The 23,551-nt window shown below is 37.8% G+C and overlaps 1 protein-coding gene across 1 annotated transcript; it reads left to right on the top strand.

Annotated features, from left to right (window-relative positions):
• The first annotated feature begins 4,963 nt into the window (after positions 1–4,963).
• On the top strand, positions 4,964–22,584 carry ADAMDEC1 (ADAM like decysin 1). Its single transcript, XM_058720288.1, has 14 exons — positions 4,964–5,103; positions 6,993–7,108; positions 8,559–8,635; positions 9,579–9,657; positions 11,368–11,444; positions 12,550–12,736; positions 12,958–13,020; positions 13,695–13,766; positions 14,065–14,234; positions 14,594–14,675; positions 15,393–15,523; positions 16,995–17,172; positions 20,519–20,604; positions 21,881–22,584. Exons 1-14 carry the CDS (start codon positions 5,055–5,057, stop codon positions 21,885–21,887), a joined length of 1,374 nt encoding a protein of 457 aa, XP_058576271.1. The 5' UTR covers positions 4,964–5,054; the 3' UTR covers positions 21,888–22,584.
• Positions 22,585–23,551: the final 967 nt, after the last annotated feature.

Below are 23,551 nucleotides of genomic sequence, written 5' to 3'. Positions count from 1 at the left end.
CCTAAAGGAAACAGAAGCAGAACAGCAAAGACACCCCAAATCCAGCAGAAGAAGAGAAATAATAAAGATCAGAGCAGAAATAAACAATATAGAATCTAAAAAAACTGTAGAGCAGATCAACGAAACCAAGAGTTGGTTTTTTGAAAAAATAAACAAAATTGATAAACCTCTAGCCAGGCTTCTCAGAAAGAAAAGGGAGATGACCCAAATAGATAAAATCATGAATGAAAATGGAATTATTATAACCAATCCCTCAGAAATACAAGCAATTGTCAGGGAATACTATGAAAAATTATATGCCAACAAACTGGACAACCTGGAAGAAATGGACAAATTCCTAAACACCCACACACTTCCAAAACTCAAACAGGAAAGAATAGAAAGCTTGAACAGACCCATAACCAGAGAAGAAATTGAATCAGTTATCAAAAATCTCCCAACAAATAAGAGTCCAGGACCAGATGGCTTTCCAGGGGAATTCTACTAGACGTTTAAAGCAGAGATAATACCTATCCTTCTCAAGCTATTCCCAAAAATAGAAAGGAAAGGAAAACTTCCAGACTCATTCTATGAAGCCAGCATAACTTTGATCCCTAAACCAGACAGAGACCCAGTAAAAAAAGAGAACTACAGGCCAATATCCCTGACGAATATGGATGCAAAAATTCTCAATAAGATACTAGCAAATCGAATTCAACAGCATATAAAAAGACTTATTCACCGTGATCAAGTGGGATTCATTCCTGGGATGCAGGGCTGGTTCAACATTTGCAAATCAATCAATGTGATACATCACATTAATAAAAGAAAAGATAAGAACCATATGATCCTGTCAATCAATGCAGAAAAAGCATTTGACAAAATTCAGCATCCTTTCTTAGTAAAATCCCTCAAGAAAGTCGGGATAGAAGGAACATATTTAAACATCATAAAAGCCATTTCTGAAAAGCCCACAGCTAATATCATCCTCAATGGGGAAAAACAGCTTTCTCCCTGAAGTGTGGAACAAGACAGGGATGCCCACTCTCACCGCTGTTGTTTAACATAGTGTTGGAAGTTCTAGCATCAGCAATGAGACAACAAAAGGAAATCAAAGACATCAAAATAGGCAAAGATAAAGTCAAACTTTCACTTTTTGCAGATGACATGATATTATACATGGAAAATCTGATAGACTCCACCAAAAGTCTGCTAGAACCGATACATGAATTCAGCAAAGTTGCAGGATATAAAATCAATGTACAGAAATCAGTTGCATTCTTATACACTAATAATGAAGCAACAGAAAGACAAATAAAGAAACTGATCGCATTCACAACTGCACCAAGAAGCATAAAATACCTAGGAATAAACCTGACCAAAGATGTAAAAGATCTGTATGCTGAAAACTATAGAAAGCTTATGAAGGAAATTGAAGAAGATATAAAGAAATGGAAAAACATTCCGCGCTCATGGATTGGAAGAATAAATATTGTTAAAATGTCAATACGACCCAAAGCTATCTGCACATTCAATGCAATCCCAATCAAAATTGCACCAGCATTCTTCTCGAAGCTGGAACAAACAGTCTTAAAATTTGTATGGGATTACAAAAGACCCTGAATAGCCAAAGTAATTTTGAAGAAGACCAAAGCGGGAGGCATCACAGTCCCAGACTTTAGCCTCTACTACAAAGCTGTAATCATCAAGACAGCATGGTATTGGCACAAAAACAGACACATAGACCAATGGAAGAGAATAGAAACCCCAGAACTGGACCCACAAAAGTATGGCCAACTAATCTTTGACAAAGCAGGAAGGAGTATCCAATGGAAAAAAGACAGTCTCTTTAACAAATGGTGCTGGGAGAACTGGACAGCAACATGCAGGATGAAACTAGACCACTTTCTTACACCACTCACAAAAATAAACTCAAAATGGATAAAGGACCTGAATGTGAGACAGGAAACCATCAAAACCCTAGAGGAAAAAGAAGGGAAAAACCTCTCTGACCTCAGCCGCAGCAATTTCTTTCTTGACACATTCCCAAAGATAAGGGAATTTAAAGCAAAAAGGAACTATTGGGACCTCATGAAGATAAAAAGCTCCTGCACTGCAAAGGAAACAATCAACAAAACTAAAAGGCAACCAACGGAATGGGAAATGATATTTGCAAATGACATATCGGACAAAGGGCTAGTATCCAAAATCTATAAAGAGCTCACCAAACTCCACATCCGAAAAACAAATAATCCAGTGAAGAAATGGGCAGAAAACACAAATAGACACTTCTCTAAAGAAGACATCCAGATGGCCAACAGGCACATGAAAAGATGCTCAACGTTGCTCCTCATCAGGGAAATACAAATCAAAACCACACTCAGATATCATCTCACACCAGTCAGAGTGGCTAAAATGAGCAAAACAGGAGACTCTAGATGCTGGAGAGGATGTGGAGAAACGGGAACCCTCTTGCACTGTTGGTGGGAATGCAAACTGGTGCAGCCACTCTGGAAAACAGGGTGGAGGTTCCTCAAAAAATTAAAAATAGACCTACCCTATGACCCAGCAGTAGCACTGCTAGGAATTGACCCAAGGGATACAGCAGTACTGATGCATAGGGGCATTTGTACCCCAATGTTTATAGGAGCACTTTCAACAATAGCCAAATTGTGGAAAGAGCCTAAATGTCCATCAACTGATGAATGGATAAAGAAATTGTGGTTTATATACACAATGGAATTATATGGGGCAATGAGAAAGAATGAAATATGGCTTTTTGTAGCAATATGGATGGAATTGGAGAGTGTTGTGCTAAGTGAAATAAGTCCTACAGAGAAGGACAGATTCCATATGTTTTCACTCCTATGTGGATCCTGAGAAACTTAACAGAAGACAATGGGGGAGGGGAAGAAAAAAAATGGTTAGAGAGGGAGGGAGCCAAAACATAAAGGACTCCTAAAAACTGAGAACAAACTGAGGGTTGATGGTGAGTGGGAGGGAGTGGGTGATGGGTATTGAGGAGGGCACCTGTTGGGATAAGCACTGGGTGTTGTATGGAAACCAATTTGACAATAAATTTCATAATAAATAAATTTCATGGGTCCACTTTACTAGGATTTTTTCCAAGAAATACAGTACAGTACTGTAAATCTATTTTCCCTCTCTTATGATTTTCTTAACATTTTCTTTTCTCTAGCTCACTTCATTGTAAGAATACAGTATACAACAAGTATAATATACAAAATATGTGTTCATCCACTGTTATCGATTGACTTCTGGTCAACAATAGGCTATCCATAGTTAAGTTTTTGGGTGGTCAAAATTTACACGCAGATTTTCGACTGCATTTAGGGGGTCAGTACGCCTATGCCCTGCATTGTTCAAAGGTCATCTACATGTTTTACTAGGAAATTTCTCTAAAAAAACCAACTGATGTTCAAAGGATTTGTGAAGAAATTGGCATATATGTGATTTCAAATAGCATCATCTGTATAAAACATACAGCTAATGATAATGACTAACTTGGTGGTGAGAATCATGTTGGAACTAAAATACTTGAGAACAACGTGTACGGAGGCAAGGGGTGGGCTGTGGTTAAGTGTTAAACACAAAAAGGCCTTGTGTCCTTTGATAGTGGAGATGTTAATTAAGGCTGTTAAATTTTAATGGCAACCACGCTAGGATGCATATAGAATGTGGACCTTCTGGACCAGCAAAATGTGCATAAAATTACAGAGAATATTTAAATGGCTCAAAAGGATGTAAGAGGACATAAAAGAGTATAGACATGGAGAAGTTTCTACAAAACTTGCATTCAGGAGCTAGCAAGTTCTCAAACCCATTGGTGCAAAGTAATCTCAGCAGTTAAAAAGCATAGCTTTTTAGATTGGGAAAACTATAAATGGAAATGGACCTTGGCAACAATTGTCTGAGAAGTACCAGGTCAATGGATACAAAGAATCTCACGTCGATTTCCCTATTTTAACTACATAATACTATTTCTAGTAATGTATCTGAAAGAAATCATTAGAAATGGTACTCAAAGAAATACACGCAGAGACGTACATGAATGCAAAACTGCTTCATGCTATGCAAAAAAATAACAGGTTCCCCGAGCCCTTTCTTACTACAATAAGAACTAACAGTTATAAATTTTAATTTTCCTTTATTTCTTTTCTTTTACCAGTACATAGAAAAGAGGTAAAAATGCCACAAGGTTAGCAGAAGTCCTTTCTTGAGAATGAGCCATTGGGTGATCAGGTTTTTTTCTTCAATATTCTCTTGATATTTGTGACCATGAAAAAGCATTATTTTTGTAATCAGAAGTCGACGGTAATTTTTCTGCAGAACTCATAGTATGCTTCGAGTGTACTTCATGTGCAGTATAATTTGGTTGAGTCTAACGCTGCCAAGGGAATTTACATTTGCACATTTCTTTAAAGTCTTACATGTATACGTGTGCATGCACGTGTGTGTGTGCGTTGCCTCCTACAAATTTTATAGGAAGCTTGGGGTAGGTATTGTTATTACCCATTTTCACAGACAAGGAGACTAAAAGATCAGAGATCGTAAGACTTTGCCTCATGCTTGCTGTAGAGATTCTGTGTTCTCTGTGCTGATTTCTCAAAAATGTACGGACCACTAATATATTTTCTAAACGTGTAGATCAATTTCTATAAGGATACTGAGCGGCAATTGGGATGGTTCCGTGTGGCGAATATGCAAATACGTGCACAGGCATCCCAATCTCAGTGGGTTCTTTCCCACCACTACAGGAGCATGAGAGCCAAGCAGTTGTCCAGATGGAAATTCCTTCACAAGCTGTAACCACAGATATAAACACCTCTCTTAAATGAGGAACATTCTCATGATCTGGTCACTGCAATTTTTTCACCATTTCCCAACACCATTAGGAAACATTCCTCAATCTCACAGAGAGTACTTGAGGTTTTGTGCTTTTTTTTTTTTTTTTTCAATTTGTAAAGAGAAGTAGGGGAAGATAAAGCTGGACAGCTGGGGAGACCACAGTTTCAGGCCGTGTGGGACTTCTCGGCTACCCTGCAGTAGGCAACATGCCTTTGGTCCTACTTTCTATCCTCTGGCTCATCACTCCAACTCAAGGTAAGCACCAAAGTCCTGACATTTTATACAAAAGTCAAATTGCTTAATGCATTTGAAAGTACTCTTGAGAAAATAACATGCTCACATGACCTAAAGCTCACTGCATTTTGCTATATTTACTTAATCTACATATACTCCACGCTCGTAGTCAAGGTGTTATGATTGGTATAATAACTTCATTAGGATGCACCTCAAACTTTACCTCTTGGTCAATAATGCTACTGGATCTATAATTTTATTTTCTAAGGCACACAGCCTAAATGACACCAGAGAATTAACTTCCAGACCAGAAATGAAGAGTTTCCTCACTATCTCCAATGTTATCTCGAATAACATTGATATTTTCTACCCCATAAGGAGACAATCATGTATCCAGACACAATTTGACCAAAAACTGTGCTAGAATGGATAACTCTTAAGTAAAATTAGCATCAAATTAGACATAATTGCAGCATTAAGCAAAATTAAAAATTAATTGGCCAACTGAAAATTTACTAATGGAGTTAAGACTAAAATCTATTAAAATTTATTCTGTTCTAAATCCCACAACTCTTTACATTAATTGGATTCACATTCTCCATTGTTAAAAAAAAAACTCTAGTAATAAATTTATAAATGTCCTGTTTTCCTATGTGATGAATCCTTTGTAAGATAGCATCATAGCAGAACTTTGGGGACTGGCTAGGAGACATTTTTTTACTCGAGAAGTTTCCTTCCGGTTCTTCACATCAGCCAGGTGTAAAACTGCTTGGAGTTCCCAAGGCCACGCTGTCTGTCAGTGGGAAATTGTCTTTAAGCACAGACATTCATCTTTGAAAATGGGAGCATTTAGGGGCGCCTGGGTGGCTCAGTTGGTTAAGCGTCCGACTTCAGCCAGGTCACGATCTCGCGGTCCGTGAGTTCGAGCCCCGCGTCAGGCTCTGGGCTGATGGCTCGGAGCCTGGAGCCTGTTTCCGATTCTGTGTCTCCCTCTCTCTCTGCCCCTCCCCCGTTCATGCTCTGTCTCTCTCTGTCCCAAAAAAAAATAAATAAAAAACGTTGAAAAAAAATTTAATAAAAAAAAAAAAAAAAACATTCAATGTTTACACCGACCTCCATCTTTTAAATAAGTAAGCTGATTGGAAGGAAAAATAGCTTTTGCAAGGTTATTTGGCTAGGACTTAAGACCACATCTTTTGGCTCCAATATCAGTTCTAGGAAATGATCTATGTAATATTAAACCAAGTGTATCAAGAAGGACACTAAGTTCATTTAGTCTACTTGCTATCTGGTTTTCCTACTTGCTATCTGATGCTTTAAAGTTACTTCGGCAGGGATCACAAAAACTTTGTCTCCCTATGAAATCTGGAGTCTTGAGGGCAAATGCTGATGAGACAAAGAACATAACGGTTTATTGTTACGCTTTGAAAGAAAATAGCGGTCAGTAGGGTCTTCCCTAAGAATGAAGTATTGTCTGTTTATAAAAATTTGATTTTTGGAAGGGGTAGTCTGAGGTTTCACCACAAAGAGAAAAAGACATAGAAAGAAAAAAGAAATCTCTGAGAACACTGAGAGAAAAATCCTCAATTTTGAACCAGACTAGAGAAGAGAAGAGGAGGGAACTGGACTACAGGGAAGGATTCCTGGCTTCCGTAATCTCCCACATATTGAGATACCATCCAACGCATTGCCATATCTTTCCAGAATAGGTAGATAGAGCAAAAGAAAAATTCTTTGTTATCCAAGGTGATAAGGAGAAGGAGGAAGGCGTAACTTGTTTCTCCTAAGGTTTACTTTCTGGACGGGAATTCAGTCTTCCATACCATTTCAACAAAACCAACCAACCCAAACCAAAACAATACCAAAGACTTTAAATGTGTTATATCAATATTACCTCTCTCTCTTTCTAGCAATGGCCATAAAGCAAACACCTGAATTAGAGCTCTATGAAGTAGTTCGCCCTAAAAAACTACACATTTTACACAAAAGGGAGATACAAAACAACCAGACAGAGAATGGCAAAGAGGTAAGCAGTGTGAATGACTATGGGATTTTACAAAGAACCAGTTAAGAACCTCTTCACCCATGGAAGCGATGTCTAATAGTTGACTTTTGAAGCCCATATCCACAGGTCCCCTTTGTCCAGGAAAGAATGCAGCATTTCTCAGAATGCTTTTACAATTAAGCCGTAAGAAGGGAGTTAACTGTTTCACTTGCTCAGAAAGAACAAAGCTGCTTGGACATCTCTCCAAATTTGGAGGATAGGGGGAGAGCATAGGAAGGCAGTCATTTCTAGAAGGTGTTTCTTACCAAGTTCACCAAACCTATGTATTCCCCCTACCCTCACCTCCTGTCCCACTGAATTGCCTTTTCCACGGTCATCTTGTCTGTAATGGAGAACTCAACATTATCCCATTAAGTAGCACGATTTACAAAATTTATTAAAGATGGGCGCCTGGGTGCCTCAGTCGGTTAAGCATCAGACTCTTGGTTTTGGCTCAGGTTATGATCTCACAGTTCATGAGTTCCAGCCCTGTATGGGGCTCCATGAGGGCAGTGCAGAGCCTGCTTGGGATTCTCTCTCTCCCTCTCTCTCTCTCTGACCCTCCCCCACTCATTCTCTCTCTTACTCTCTTTCTCTCTTAAAAATAAATTAATTAACTAAAAAAATTTTTTTTAATTGGTTAAAGACATTGACTCTCCGACTATTACATTGTTGCAAATATTTGTAACTTTTACTTTTAAAATGTTTTTTACTTTATTTAATTCTTAGTAGGTTTTTACTTGGTTTTCTTTAGTATATTTGGTTTGGTTTTAAAATAAAAATAGGGGCTCCTGGGTGGCTCAGTTGGTTATGCGACCGACTTGGGCTCATGGTTCATGAGTTCCGGCCCCGCGTCAGGCTCTGTGCTGACAGCTCAGAGCCTGGAGCTTGCTTCTGATTCTGTGCCTCCCTCTCTCTCTGCACCTCCCCTGCTCGTGCTCTGTCTCTCTCTGTCTCTCAGAAAATGAAATAAATGTAAAAAAAATTTTAAAATAATAAAAATATTACCTTATTATTATACCATTAGTGATCAATTAGGCTACATAGGACAGTATAGTGTAGGGTAAGGCAAATAATAAATCCTTACCTTACATCTTAGAACTAGTTTAACCTGTGAATATTATTGAATATTATTGAATAATAATAATATTGAATATTATTGCCTATGTTGAATAACTGTATTACTTATCAGTATTACTGCATTATTGGACTTTTTGTTAATCCATCTTAATGTACAATTTATGTTTTGTTTTATATATTTTGTATAGATAAAAGAATTATTTTATCCTATATGCATTTGTAATTATTCTTCTATGGATACTACATGTATCATTTATTATAATATAATATAAATTGATATCATTTTTATATCAGACACATAATTGATATCAGAAATATAAATTGATATCATTTTATTATTAAATATTTTTAGGACAGATATGAACCTGAACTTCAGTATCAGATTACATTAAATGGAGAAGAAGTTGTTCTTCACCTACAAAAGAGCAAGTAAGTTGTACTTCCTGAGTCTAACCAATAGATTATATTAAGAGAATGTGGAAAAATACACCTTCTTGAGACTCTATTTTGTGTGATTTGAGATAGCAGCCATGACGTATATTGGGTTTTAGATGTTATTAGACTGTGCTAATGTTATCTAAGAAGGTTGATGCTTCCTGAGGAAATTACATGCAAAGTATAAAGAAAGGGAAGAACACAGATAATGCCTTTCTTCCTTCATACTTCCCCTGATTTACTGAAAATCTTTTCGACCCAGATAAACTCAAATCTTTGACGTGACCTCCCATTACTTTTATAAGAACATATGTGGGGCGTCTAGGTGGCTCAGTCAGTTGAGTGTCCATTCTTGATTTCAGCTCAGGCCATGATCCCAGCGTCATGGGATCAAGCCTCGCCTCGGGCTATGCGCTGAGCGTGAAGCCTGCCTTGAGATTTTCTGTCTCTCTTCCTCTGCCCCTCTCCGCCTCTGGCGCTCCTTCTCTCTCTAAAAAAAAGAACATATGGAGGAGTCATTCAGGACACACAGCCTTGAGCTAGATCCCCGGGGATGGGGCTCCACCCAGTTCTACATCTGTCAGTAAACCTCTCCCTGAACACAATGGTCTTTGATGCATATTTGTGACCCGACACCCTTCAGAGACCCTGTGGCGACTGTGTCTTTGCTGTGAAGAATCTAAAAATAGCCCACTGGAGGATAGAGAATTTGCAGCTGAAAAGTGTCTGGGGGTATTTCTTCCCTTGGATCTAGTGGGTATAACTAAGGCTTTGATTGGCTTCGGCAGCAGAGTTCCAATGTTAGAAAAGAATCAGTGGGTCACAGTGTTCTTTCTCATCATAGACATAATCATTCTTTTTGCGCTGCAGTGCATTTCAGGAACATTAGCCCTTATTACCACCTTACGTGTATCGTGCAACTTTTTGAACTTTGCAGACATCTCTTGGGGCCAGACTACACCGAAACGTATTACTCACCCGGAGGGGAGAAAATCACTACAAGCCCTCAGAACCTGGTAGGTTCTGAATGCTTTCTGGGACTTTTTCTGGGATCTACTACTTATGTTGTACGATGCATAGATGCAAGGGCAAATAAAAAAGAAATCGAAGGACTAGGAACAAAGGTGCTCATCTATGACCAATGAGAGAACAAATGAAAAAATCATAGTCAGCTTTTTAAAAAGGTAAGGATGGGGCGCCTGGGTGGCTCAGTCGGTGAAGCGTCCGACTTCGGCTCAGGTCACGATCTCGCGGTCCGTGAGTTCGAGCCCCGCGTCGGGCTCTGGGCTGATGGCTCAGAGCCTGGAGCCTGCTTCCGATTCTGTGTCTCCCTCTCTCTCTGTGCCTCCCCCGTTCATGCTCTGTCTCCCTCTGTCTCAAAAATAAATAAATGTTAAAAAAAAAAATTAAAAAAATAATAAAAAGGTAAGGATACAGTAGGAGGCTTCCAAGTATTATATTTGTAGAAGCAACTACCAGTCCACTTTCCCTTAGACCATCTTATCAAAAAGTTAGAAATATCTTCCCCAGTAGCTTCCTGAAAAGTCATGTAGCCATTTATTATTTTTGAACAATCTATGCATACATCCTGAGGTCAGTAATGGGACATCAATTATTTAATTCATATAACACCTGGTTAAACCATCATGCTATAGATAATGCCAAGGCCTAGAGGTCAAACATACAAAATCAATGCCAAGGAAAGGGCAGGAAGAGAACACAGAAAGACTCAATCATGGAGTATTAAGAAGTTAAATGAGTTTCTCAAAGCTGCTCTCCTTGGGCACCCAAAACACGTCTCTATAAAAAGACAAAACTTCTGTAATAAAATGGCTCTTTGTTCCCTTCTCACATCAAAACTCTCATTTCAAGGATATCTTGATTTTTGCTAATATTTAAATTAATTCAGGCTCAAATGTGAATGGCTGATGGCATATTAATTTGGTACTTTTTCCAAATCCTCTACAAGAAAATGTTTATGATGACAAAGTTTCTTCCAAATGCAAGAAAAACATAGATGGGATTTCAGACCCTGAGACCAGTTTATTTTGACCAAGAGTTTCTTCAATGGCTTTTTTGGATCGTTTTACATAAGGGACCCCCTACTTTGCTCATATGGAGAATGAACCATGACTGAATTTCTAGTTGTAGACAGATTCTCTGTGGTTTTAATGCTGGTAAAGGGATTCCACTAGCACACAAATTAAAATGAGGGGTTGGACCAGCTAATATGAGGGGCTCAGGAGTGGTAGTGTGGCTTCTTGAGGAGCCTGGGATCTAGAAAAATGGGTACCTCATTTTATACACATGTGACACACAGTGTCTTAGGGACTCAGCACAGGGAAGCCAAATTCTCAAAAGTTGGTCCTCAAACTCGAGAGCTCTCTGGGAGCATCGTCGATCCCAGGGAGACTCGCCAATGTCCAAGATGCAGTGTCCAAGTTCACCATGAGCCCACTTAGGTTCATACTCCCTGGACTTTTCTTTTGTGCCATGAGCGCCAGAAAGAGAACATCGCCGTCAAAGATGGAGTTTCCAGGGTGAGTAGTGAAGCAGTTCCTAAAATCTCTGAAGTTCTCACTGTTTTTGTGTCTGGGAACTGGTCTGGCCACTGCCACTAGGTGAAGAATTTTCCTACATATTCAAAATAACAGCTTTCACCCCAACTGTGATACATTTATTCTTACAGTTTAAAAAATGTGTATATTTCTCGTTTCCAACTTTAGGAGCATTGCTACTATAAAGGACACATCCTCAATGAAAAGGATTCTGTTGCCAGCATTAGTACTTGTGATGGGTTGAGGTGAGAGCCATTTGCAAAAATATTAAACAGCAAGCACCATTCTAATGGCACAGAACTGAGTCTTCCTGGACATCATGTCTTCCTATCTTGGTAAAATCTCCTGCAGGGGTAAAACGCCATTAAAATGAAGAGTCAGGTATCACTCTTGCAATCATTTTATGATCGGTTAAAAATTATGCCGAACGTAAGTTTGAGAGTGTATGTGTGCGCACGTGCACTTGTGTGTGTGATATTTCTGTTTGCAAAGATAATTCTTGCCAGTTTGGAAACATTTGAGAAGAAAAAGCACCAACAAAAAAAATAATAACCACTGCAAAATTGTGCTTATAAGTGACACTATCATTAACTATGTGTCATGCTTGCAGCCTTTGTGCATATAGACGTATATTTTCATCATGTGATGTCACAAGCCTATTCCCATATCACAAAATATCACATATCACCCATATCACGTATCACCCATATCACGTATCACCCATCTCACGTATCACCCATCTCACATATCACCCATATCACGTATCACCCATATCGCAAGCCTCTTCCCATATGACATCTACATTCATAGATGTAATGTTTGATGACTATCTATGTTGTATTTGTCACATTCCATCATATGAATTCACTTTATGTTTCTGAATTGATTTTCTTACCAAAAAAGAAAACTTCTCTAAGTTACTACTCGTTCCAACCTGTTCCTCTGGCTGATTTGCTCATCATTTTTTCTCTTCTCTGGGGTTCTTAGTGTCTCAATACTCTTTTACTCCATCTTCCATTATATTCCTAGAAGCTTTCAAGAAATATTTGTTAAGTGGATAAATGAACTATGGACAAACATTCCCTGAGCTTATGCTCTGAATGTCAAATCCTTTGGGACAGCTTCATCTGAGCAATTCTTGTTTAGAATTTTCTAGTAAATAATATAACCCTCATTTGACGATTGACAAGTATGGATTATAATTTAAATTAGCAAAAGTTAGCTAGAAGGCCTATGAATGAAAACTGTGTGCGTGAGCTTAGGATTTAGGGAGAGGTATACTCCATTCTGGTCAGTTTTGTGACTTTGTGTGGCAGAGAATCTTGAAATACGATTCTCTGTGTTTCACAGAGGATACTTCGTGTATCATGACCAAAGATACATGATAAAGCCTCTGAAAAGTACAGACCAAGAAGAACATGCTGTCATCACATATAACCAGGAAGAGCTTGACCTGGCTAATCACACCTGTGGTGTAAGAAGTGTTGGCAGGAAACAAGGCCATATTCGAACCTCTAGGTCACTCAATAGCCCGGAGGTAAGTGTAGCTTTCCTATGTCATCATTTCTTCCACTGTCTCAGCAATGACGTATGATATACCATTGTCTTCAACAGTTACCGCTATAGGTAAAGGCAGTAATTCACTTACTTATTCTTTGATGGAATTTCCCCCTGGCCAAAAAAAAAAAAATATTGTAAGTTTTTCCAGTCTTTAGGATAAAGATGGTTATTAATGATGGTATTTTACTCTTTGCAAAGCAAGAAGACTTTCTTCAGGCTGAGAAATACATTGATCTCTTTTTGGTGCTGGATAATGCCTTTGTGAGTATAAAATATGGGTGCTTCTGGGGCAGTTAGGTCAACTGTTAAGATTTCTTATCGAGTGAACACAAGCCATAAGCTATTCTAGCTGAAAACTCAGGCCCTGCCCACCTGAATGTCCTGTCTTTTCCACCTGCCTTGTGGGCAATGGTTGTCACTTACCCACCCCCTTTAATATCCACCTGCTGCCAGTATATTCAGATATTGGAAGCATACTCAATACCAGATAGCTCCAAGAAATCAACCATAATCATGAAAAATTTAAAGAATAGGTTATTAAAATATTTTTTAAATTCTCACTCCGTTATGTAAACATAAAGCAGATACAAAACTATATATATATTTTACAAATTATATTTAGATTTATACAAGTACTAGAATCTGTGATTCTGGCTTAGCCAATACTGCTTTATAATCAAATTTTAATGTTGTTGAATTGGTTGGAAACATTGACATTGTTCATTTGATTTCTTCATCCTTACAAAGGAAAACCACTGAACACTAAAGAATTCTTACATTTAGAAAGAATTTGTTGAAACACAGAGTGTTATATAAGTCAGACATGAATGAATACACGTTTACTTATGTTGAAATTTGTAATTTTTCTTAAAATGTTAAATTCTGTGCCACATCAACTTTATTTTTTAATCGTGTTCGCATTTTGTATTTTACAGTACAACATATATAAGGGGAATCTAACTTTGATAAGAAGCTTTTTGTTCGATGTGATGAACCTACTCAATGTGGTAAGATATTTGCCCTGTAAACATGTATTTCCACATAGAAGCCTGGGGACTCACCACAGAAGGAGTTTTCGCCAAAGAAGGAGTTGGGAGGGTCACAGTGGCTTGCCATCAGCAGTTTTGGGAAACTCAGCAGGCAAGGATCCACAAGGTAAAATCACGTACACTGTAGCAAAGGCAACTTCTAGGATTTCTATTTTCAAAATAGGATACACTTATCCATCAGTGGTGATCAGCACAAGATCTAAGATAATAAAGAAACCGTAAACATTTTCATGAAAAAAAGATGCTCTTCCCACAGATCTATAAAACAATAGATGTTCAAGTGGCTTTGGTGGGTATGGAAATCTGGTCTGACGCTGATAAGATAAAGGTGGTACCCAACACAGGTGCCACCTTTAACAACTTTCTGAATTGGCATCGTTCCAACCTGGAGAAAATGAAGATACACGATCATGCACAGCTACTCAGGTGAGCACGTGCTGGCCAGGGCAAGGCGTAGGTAGGCAGGGTGGATAGTTATCCCAAACGGCTGTTGGTAGAGATTTCTGTTCAATTCTATCTCCCCAAGCCGTTGTCGGGGAACCTGAAGTTCTACCATTAGGAATGCACCTGTAAGAATGTGGAGACCCATGTCAGGTCACTAAAATGGACTCCTGGATGTGGGATAACCATCTGTGATCGTTACAATGCTGTGGAATAGCAGAAGACTTTCTGGGGCCTACTGAATATGAAAAGGGTAGAGAAACAGGAAATCTAGAGCATAACTGACAAAAGCTAATGGTTCCAAAGACTTACGTTGTGACAATATGCCTGTAACTTTCACACAGTGGAATTGACTTCACCAACCGACGTGTAGGAATGGCAGCCACGAATTCCTTGTGCTCCCCATCTTCAGTTGCTGTTATTGAGGTTGGTAAACTCATAGTAAGGCTCCCTGTGGTTCTGTGTCCTCTATGATAGGCCAGAATAATGCCTTCTACAGAGTTAGCACAACGAACATTTGCTGAGTCAGTAAATAAAAGTAGAAATTAACCTACTGGTAGATCGTTACACTGAAGCTCCCTTAGATTATAAAATAGAATATTTCCTTAGACTGGCCCTCCCAGAAGTATGCATTCTTTAGTTGGTATTAGGGAATAAAAACAGGAAATTGGAACAGAAAGGGAACCAAGATGCCCTCTGTGGCCTGAGCCAACTTCAAATTAATCACCTTCAGTATCAATGGCCAGAGAGGTCAGTCAAGGTGCATTTTGGTGTCATTTGGCCAAGCATTACCAATGCCGACCATTCTGGCAATTGTTCTTGGAAACTTTGAAAACATAGTATTGTACTTCCTATGAAGAATGTAATTACTTCAATTTAATCATGGTTTACCAAGAACTCCTCATTAGCTCAGCAAATATTTATTGAGCACTGACTAGATGGTTGGATTCACAGGAGCCAACCAGTTCAAATGTCAGTTCAACATTTTATGATAGCCAATGGCAGGGAAAAGAGCTCAATGACTCATTATTTTTCATCTGTCCAACTATTTTTTTTTAGCTAGGAAATAACTAAATATCGTAAGTAATAGATGTTTCTGGGTTTTTGTTTTTTTGTTTTTTTTTTTTTTTTGCTTCTTTCTAGGCTAAGAAAAAGAATAGTGTGTCTCTTGTAGGAGTGATGTCGCATGAATTAGGTCATGTCCTTGGTATGCCTGATGTTCCATATTACACCAAATGTCCCTCAGGGAGTTGTGTGATGAATCAATATCTGAGGTGAGACTTTGTCACGCTTGAGAAAAAAATATATATATTTCTTAATTCTTCAATTTAAATATTTCTTAAATTTTAAAGAATTCAGATACAGTCTATATAGTGAATGGATTCTTGTGTTTTGGGGGCTTTTGTTTGTTTTGTTGTTTTTTTGTTTTTTGGGGTTTTTTTTGTTTTTTTACTAAGGGCTGTGAATCCCGTTAATTCACACTCCAACCTATTGATGCACAGGTTTTACTAGCTTATCGGGGCTCATTACTTCAGATTTCCAAATATGCCAAGTTAGAGATTATGAGTATGGTAACCATGTTATTTTAACTTAAAAGACTTTTTAATGGCCAAAATATGGAAGCAACCTACATATCAATCAATAAGTGAATGCATGGGGCGCCTGGGTGGCTCAGTCGGTTAAGCGTCCGGCTTCGGCTCAGGTCAGGATCTCGCGGTTCGTGAGTTCGAGCCCCGCGTCAGGCTCTGTGCTGACAGCTCGGAGCCTGGAGCCTGTTTCGGATTCTGTGTCTCCCTCTCTCTCTCTGACCCTCCCCCGTTCATGCTCTGTCTCTCTCTGTCTAAAAAATAAATAAACGTTAAAAAATATTAAAAAAAAAATAAGTGAACAGATATATATACATATATATATACATATATATACACATATATATATACACAATATAATGAAATATTACTCAGACATTAAGAAGAATGAAATCCTGCCATTCATGTCAATATGGATGGATTTAGAGGGTATTGTACTAAGTGAAATAAATCAAACAGAAAAAGACAAATATCATATTATTTTACTTATAAATGGAATTTAAAAATCAAAACTAATGAACAAACTAATAAATGAATAAACTAACAAACAGACAAAACCAGAAATATATTCATAAATACAGAAAACAAACTGTGGTTGCCGGAGAGGGGAGGGGAGGGGGATGGGAAACATAGATGAAGGGGATTAAGATGTACCTACTTATTATTATTAAATAGTAATATATTTTCTTAAAATATCTAAGTAAGATGATGACATCTAAGTAAGTCCGTAAGATGATGACAATGTTCTTATATATCCCCATCACTAATCACTCCATCCATTTTTATGTTGTTATTAATTACCTTCTAATGCCAGGAAATTTGCAAAGACTTGGGATAGAAAAATGAAAAAAAAAATACTTTGCTCTTAAAAGTGGTCATGAATAGGAAGAGAAATATGTTCATAGAATTGGCTCATTAATCACTCTTGCCATTTAGGACAGTACGGAATCCACACAGGAATTTAAATTCTTCCAGTTCTACAAGCTCAGTCTAGGAAAACAATTTTCCAACTAGCATAGTATTTACGCCCTTTTGCCCTTCACGTATAACATAGTACTGTCCTAAACAAATACTGAATTTGGAATTTCCATTGAACCTGGGGATATAGTTAGACAAATCAGTTTCTCACTATATATCATGACTTTTCTTCTGGTTACAGCTCAAAATTCCCAAAAGATTTCAGTACATCCTGCCGTGCACATTTTGAGAAATACATTTTATCTCAAAAACCAAAGTGCCTGCTACAAGCACCAATTCCTAAAAATATAATAACAAAGCCAGTGTGTGGGAACCAACTTCTGGAAGTAGGAGAAGATTGTGATTGTGGCCCTCCTAAGGTAGGAATATATCCACGGTTTGAAATTTATTATAGAGTTATTGCAACATGAGAATTATGCTGTTTTCTTTTCCTTCTTTAAAAATGTTCTTTTGGAAAGACTTTCTAAAGATAAGCTTGGCATCACAGTAAAAAAGTGGGCTTGTGCTTGTGTTTTTTTTTTTTTATTTAAAAAAATTTTTTTTTAACGTTTATTGATTTTTGAGACAGAGAGAGACAGAGCATGAACAGGGGTGGGTCAGAGAGAGAGAGGGAGACACAGAATATGAAACAGGCTCCAGGCTCTGAGCTGTCAGCACAGAGCCCGATGCGGGGCTCGAACCCACAGACTGTGAGATCATGACCTGAGCCGAAGTTGGATGCTTAACCGACTGAGCCACCCAGGCGCCCCTGTGCTTGTGTTTTTAATACCGATTTTAGACATATTTTGAAAGGCATTTCAAAAGCCAGGATGCACTTATGACATGATTATATAAAGCTCAATGTAAAGAAGTAAATCATTAACTATAACATGTCATTTATAATCTTTCCTAGATATATTAGTCAGAAATCCTTAAATCACCTCAAGTCACAGTTGATCATTTGTTAAGCAAAACCAATTACAGATCTAGACGTAATTTCTTTCCATAGAGAGAGCTGGCCTTCACTCAACAAGCCAGTGTATAAACCAAGCAGTAAATGAAACAGAGAAGGAAAAAAAAGAGAGAGAGAAAATCGCATAAGCCTGTAGAAAATTAGCTGTTAATATAAAATGTCTGAGATAATTACTATAATTCTGCTAATCTTTACAAAAATCTGACCCCTGTCGGGCATCAGTGTCTCTGAAAGACTATTTGCCAGCTATCCCACATTAAATCCCACGTTCCATTCATAAACACGTTCATAATCGCCCTATGCCTCTGCTATTAATGTAGACATTTTAAGCTGTTGAATTACATTAGAACATTTCATGGTGTAACAATCATTTGTAAAGGATATTATAAATATTCTTTTAATTATAATGAGAAATGAAATTTTACAAATAATTTGGTGCTTTATAATGAGTTAGCTTTAAGTTTATCTCATTCCCACCTTGCTTACACTCCAGTAAACCTGCCTGGGTAGAAGACAATTGAAATCAGGGGCACCTGGGTGGCTCAGTTGGTGGGGTGACTGACTTCGGCTCAGGTCATGATCTCACAGTTTGTGAGTTCGAGCCCCACATCAGGCTCTGTGCTGACAGCTCAGAGCCTGGAGCCTGCTTCGGATTCTGTGTCTCCTCCTCTCTCTGCCCCTCCCCTGCTCACACTCTGTGTCTCTCTGTCTCTCAATAATAAATAAACGTTAAAAAAAAAATTAAAAATAAATAAATAAAAAAAAGACAATTGAAATCATTTACGGTCTCAGGTGCTTCTAATGTCAGCAGGTGCATGGCATATAGTCAGTGCACACAGACAGATGAGAGAGAGAGAGAAAACACTGTCTATATTATGTGAAAGATCTAATATTCTTTAAGTGTATCAGCCAACTCCTATATTGTTTCCATTTTGTGTTGATTTTCTTCCTTAGGAGTGGAATAAAACTAGGAAGTTCAAGCTTATGAACAACTGAATTTTCAACAGCTGTTTTCCTATCCAAAAAGTAGTATATAACCTTTATATAGTATTTTTTAGTGAATAGTCCTATTTTCTATGATCTAATATGCTATTTCACTGTTTTGATCTACATATTTAATCCTTTTTCTAGATCTTAAAAATAACCATAGTATCCATCGGTCTAAATATTATCACAGCATCATGTTATTTTAATGACTGTGACTATGCAATGCATTTTAATACCTTCAGTGGCGAGTGTGTTTACTTTTTCTTTTTAGTTTATTTATTTATTTTGAGACAGAGAGAGACTCAGAGAGCACAACTGGGGGAGGCAGAGAGAAAGGGAGAGAGAGGGAGAGAGAGAGAGAGAATCCCAAGCAGGTTCCATGCTGTCAGCACAGAGACCGATGCAGGCTCGAACTCACCAACTGTGAGATTATGACCTGAGCTGAAACCAAGAGTTGGACACTTAACTAACGGAGCCACCCAGGTGCCTCAAATGTGTTGATTTTGGGGGGTGGGGTTTGTGTAGTCCTTCCTCAGTGTTCATTCTTGCATGTAATTCTTGGTATTTTGTCAGTTTTCCCCCAAACAGAATTGGGATTCTGATTGAAATGCATGAAATTCGTATTTCACTCCGAAGGCCGCTGCCACTTCCACAGTATTATGTTTAAACTGGTTGCGTTTTGAGTTTCTCAGGACAGTTAAATATAAAGTTCTTGTAGCTCTTTATTATGAAAGCTTATTCTGAAGTATTTTCTATTTTTCTTTTTCCTATTAGTACGTGTGATGTTCACTTTTTTATATTAGGTGATTTATTACTTTTTTAATGTTCTTTTATTATCTTAAAGAGCTATCTTAGTGACTCATCCAATGTTTTTAGAGTCGATTCTTTATTTTTTACCAGGTCAAATATTTTATTACATACAAGAGATGAAAATGTGATTTATACTTTCCAATTATTGTTACATTTTCATATCTTTTCTTTCGTAGCATGTCAGAATTTCCATAAAAATATAGACTATCAATAATCCATGTCTTACTGTTGATTTTATTGGATATACTTTTGCTATTTATCAGATAGATTTTCTTTCTTTCTAAATTATCTTTATTTTCTAATCTTTGCCATCTATCACAATAATATTAGTTTTTTTCTACCCTCAGCCTCTTAATATGATGGATTATATTACTTTATTCTGTATAGTTGAGGCACCCTTGTACTTTTGGTGAAAAAAAAAAACACCCTGTATCGTTGTAATGGAGAGTTATTATATTAATAAACTGGTGTTTTACTAATATTTTATTCAAGCTTTTGTACTTCTATTTCCTAAATGAGAATTGGGTGTGCATACGTGTGTGTGTACGTGTGTGTGTGTGAGTATTCATTACCAACTCTCATTACCAGAATTATGGAGGCTTAGTAAAATAACTTGACAATTAACATTTTTTCCCCTACCTTCAAATAGTTTGAGTAGTAGAGAAGTATTCTCCCGTGAAGTTTTAAATTAACTTACACGTAATACCAGCTAGACCAAATTTATTTGTGGTAATTCTTGGATAATTCTCTTTTTGTCCTTTTAAGAAGTGGTTTTCATTGGACTTAACATGTTTTTCTACTCTGACATTTCCTTGGTCATCTCCTCCGTAATTTGTAGAGCAGAGTAATTTAGTTTAAAAAGTGAAATTTCTTTGCCATCTTGTGCTAAAAATTGTATGAACCTAGTGTGTAGGAAGAAATGCTGAACCAACTTTCCCTGTCTGTGTGCTTTAAAGAAATGCTCCAATCCTTGCTGTGAGGCCATGACCTGTAAATTAAAATCTGAAGCTGACTGTAGAGGAGCCACTCTGAACCATATCATGTAAGACCCTTTTTTTCATTCTTTGTTCCCAAATATGTTCTCATTTTTATTTCAGAGTTGAGAAAGATGGGCCACTAAGTTCTATAACACAAGAAAACACAACTCACTTTATATCTTCGTTTAATTCATTTGTTAAAATGTTATTTATTTATTTATTTTTTTACTGCACATTTTTCAAATGACTCCATTTCAGAAAGAGAAAAAAAACCCCACCATACTGAACAAAAACAACTTAGGGTTTCGTGTCTACTAATATGCTAATGAGAAGAGTGGCTATGTGGTCATCTGGGAGTTTAAGACTGCTTCAGTCTATGCTAAAAACTATGAATTTCTCTTAGGTAGTGATGAGTTTAATACAAACTAAGATGAGAGTAAGAAAAGTTCATTTTTAAGAAGCCTCTTTTATTCTTGGTAAAGAGCTGATAGTTGTAATTTACAAGGTAGTCAGAAAATTAGTAATATTTAAGAACATACTACACCATTTGGTGATATTTCTTTTAAGGTGTCTCAATAAGCTATAATCCATGTATTATTTTTGTGTTTTATAGAACCCTACATGAGTTGGGTTAGGGAACCCAACTGGTCCGACTGAATATGGTATTTGTTTCAGTGAAAAATAGTCCCTGAACAACGAAAAAATCATAAATGGGGAAAAACTCAGGATAAAATGCATGGAAAATAGTAATCCTGCCCACCCCCTTCCCTGAGTCTTTTCTGGAGTTAAACCTGTGGAGAGATTATAAAGGGAATAATCAACTCAGACACCATCAACTATCACTTCCTTAAGAAAAAAACCAGCGAGGTTCTAAGATCAGGAACAATACTCATTTCTTCAGCAAGCCTCATTTAACAAGGCCTGCTCAACCTAACATGTGATCCCCTCGGCAGGGAGTTCTGGAAATCATGCCCAGCTTCTTAATCTGTCACAGAGACCAAAAGCTTAGCATCTCAGAAGATATCCATTCAACTCCTCAGGGACTTGGGATGCTAGGTGGGCATGTTCCATTACTGGGAAGATTGACAATCTATTATCATGGAAAGGAAATTGGGTTTGGAGTCAGGAAACCATTTTTCTTAGTTCGGCCCCAAACTAGCTGTGGGACTTCAAACCTAGTTACTTAATTTGTTTTCTCACCTGTGAAATGGACCTAATGCTGTTCTCACTCAGGAGGGTCGTTAGTATTACGTACATTTTATAAATGTTAATTATCAATTACATAATATTTTATAATTTATAATAACCATGACTTCCAAATTTTTTTTTTCTTTTAATCAGACAGTGAATCAAAAAATCTCCTTCATTGAGATGCTACTTGCTGGGACAAGAATCAAGAGATCTAAACTCACCAGAAATCTTGTGTATTTTCACTGTTGCATTTAGATATATTTTGCTTTCCATTTGGAATTGTACTTCTTCTATTTTTATCAGCCTAGCCAACAGGTAAATACAGGAATTCAGAGAAATTGCCTGTTTTCTAAAGCCTGATCTTTAATGTATTTTTAAGGATGGTGAGGCTAACTCTGCTCTTTGGGGAACAAAAGAAATTAGCCTTTGACCAAAACGCCTCAAGGTGCCGCTGAATTATACAGGCTCAATTGAGAACTGTGAACTCTACAAGTGACTGACATTTTTACCCCAATCTCATTTTGCTTGTATAACCCATGGCAAAGCAAGTCCACTTGATGAGAGAAGCTTTGGCAGAAGAAGGGAGAACAGAATTCACGTGTCATTTTATTACCCTTCAGTATTCTACTTATCTTGTTCTTAGAAGTGTGGTATTTGTCTATATCATGTCAAGAGCAATTACATAGAAATATATTTCATTTTATCACGTGTTATCCTTTCTCACCATCACATGTAATGCTAATTTTGAGAAGGCTTCATGCTCACATTTTGATTTACCATCAAAGAATGTTTTATTCATCTATTGATGGAATAGACACCTTACTGTCAATGAATAAAACCACAAATGTTTGAGACTTTTCTGTGTGGTCATTTTTTTTAAGTTTATTTATTAATTTTGAGAGAGAGAGAGAGAGCACACAAGCAAGGGAGGGGCAGAGAAAGAGGGAGAGAGAGAATCCCAAGCAGGTTCTGCACTGTCAGCACAGAACTGGACGCGGGGCTTGAACTCATGAACCAGGACATCATGACCTGAACCGAAACCAGGAGTAGATGCTTAACCGACTGAGCCACTGTGTGGCGCCGCTTTGTGGGGATTTTCAAGCATGAGTATTTTCAACCTTCCGTGTAGGTTTGCGTTAGGTGTTAAAGCCTCACGTATTTAGACTATTTTTTCCTACAGTCCTCTAACAGTGTTGCCATAGGTAACCAGGCATCACAGTGTGGAGATGAGACGGGGAGATGTGGAGATGAGATGAAGGTCACAACATCTTTTAATGTTCACAGTGAAATGACTTGAGGTCAGTCACGTGAGATTCGACTTCTTCCTGAGGTTTCTGTATTCAAATGCTTTTTAACAGTTACTCCAAACATTCCTCAAAATTCCATTGATGCTGGGGCCCCTGGGTGGCTCAGTCGGTTAAGCGTCCGACTTCGCTCAGGTCACGATCTCGCGGTCCGTGAGTTCGAGCCCCGCGTCGGGCTCTGTGCTGACAGCTCAGAGCCTGAAGCCTGTTTCAGATTCTGTGTCTCCCTCTCTCTGACCCTCCCCCGTTCATGCTCTGTCTCTCTCTGTCTCAAAAATAAATAAACGTTAAAAAAAAATTTTTTTTTTAAAATTCCATTGATGCTTATACTAGGAGAACAAGAATTTAAACACACTTCTAAAGATTGAGCTTTGAAAAGAACAGTCTTCCAGAAAGCCCTGCTTACTGGTGTTGATTGTCTTGCCATTATTGGTGGGTTTGGGATTACCTGGGCTACAGATAAAGCTGCATGTGTGATGTCACTGAAAGCTATGAAACAGTCCCAAGGCATGAATCG

Source organism: Neofelis nebulosa, chromosome 3, assembly GCF_028018385.1.
Source record: "Neofelis nebulosa isolate mNeoNeb1 chromosome 3, mNeoNeb1.pri, whole genome shotgun sequence".
In the NCBI taxonomy this organism is placed as follows: domain Eukaryota; kingdom Metazoa; phylum Chordata; class Mammalia; order Carnivora; family Felidae; genus Neofelis; species Neofelis nebulosa.
The sequence above is the reverse complement of the archived record's forward strand: the minus strand, read 5'-3'. Positions and strand labels throughout refer to the sequence as shown.

Coding starts and splice junctions, on each gene's coding strand:
- ADAMDEC1 (XM_058720288.1), top strand. CDS start 5,055: ATGCCTTTGGTCCTACTTTCTATCCTCTGGCTCATCACTCCAACTCAA. Junction 11,445..12,549: donor AGTACTTGTGATGGGTTGAG/GTGAGAGCCATT, acceptor TGTGTTTCACAG/AGGATACTTCGTGTATCATG. Junction 14,235..14,593: donor GATCATGCACAGCTACTCAG/GTGAGCACGTGC, acceptor ACTTTCACACAG/TGGAATTGACTTCACCAACC.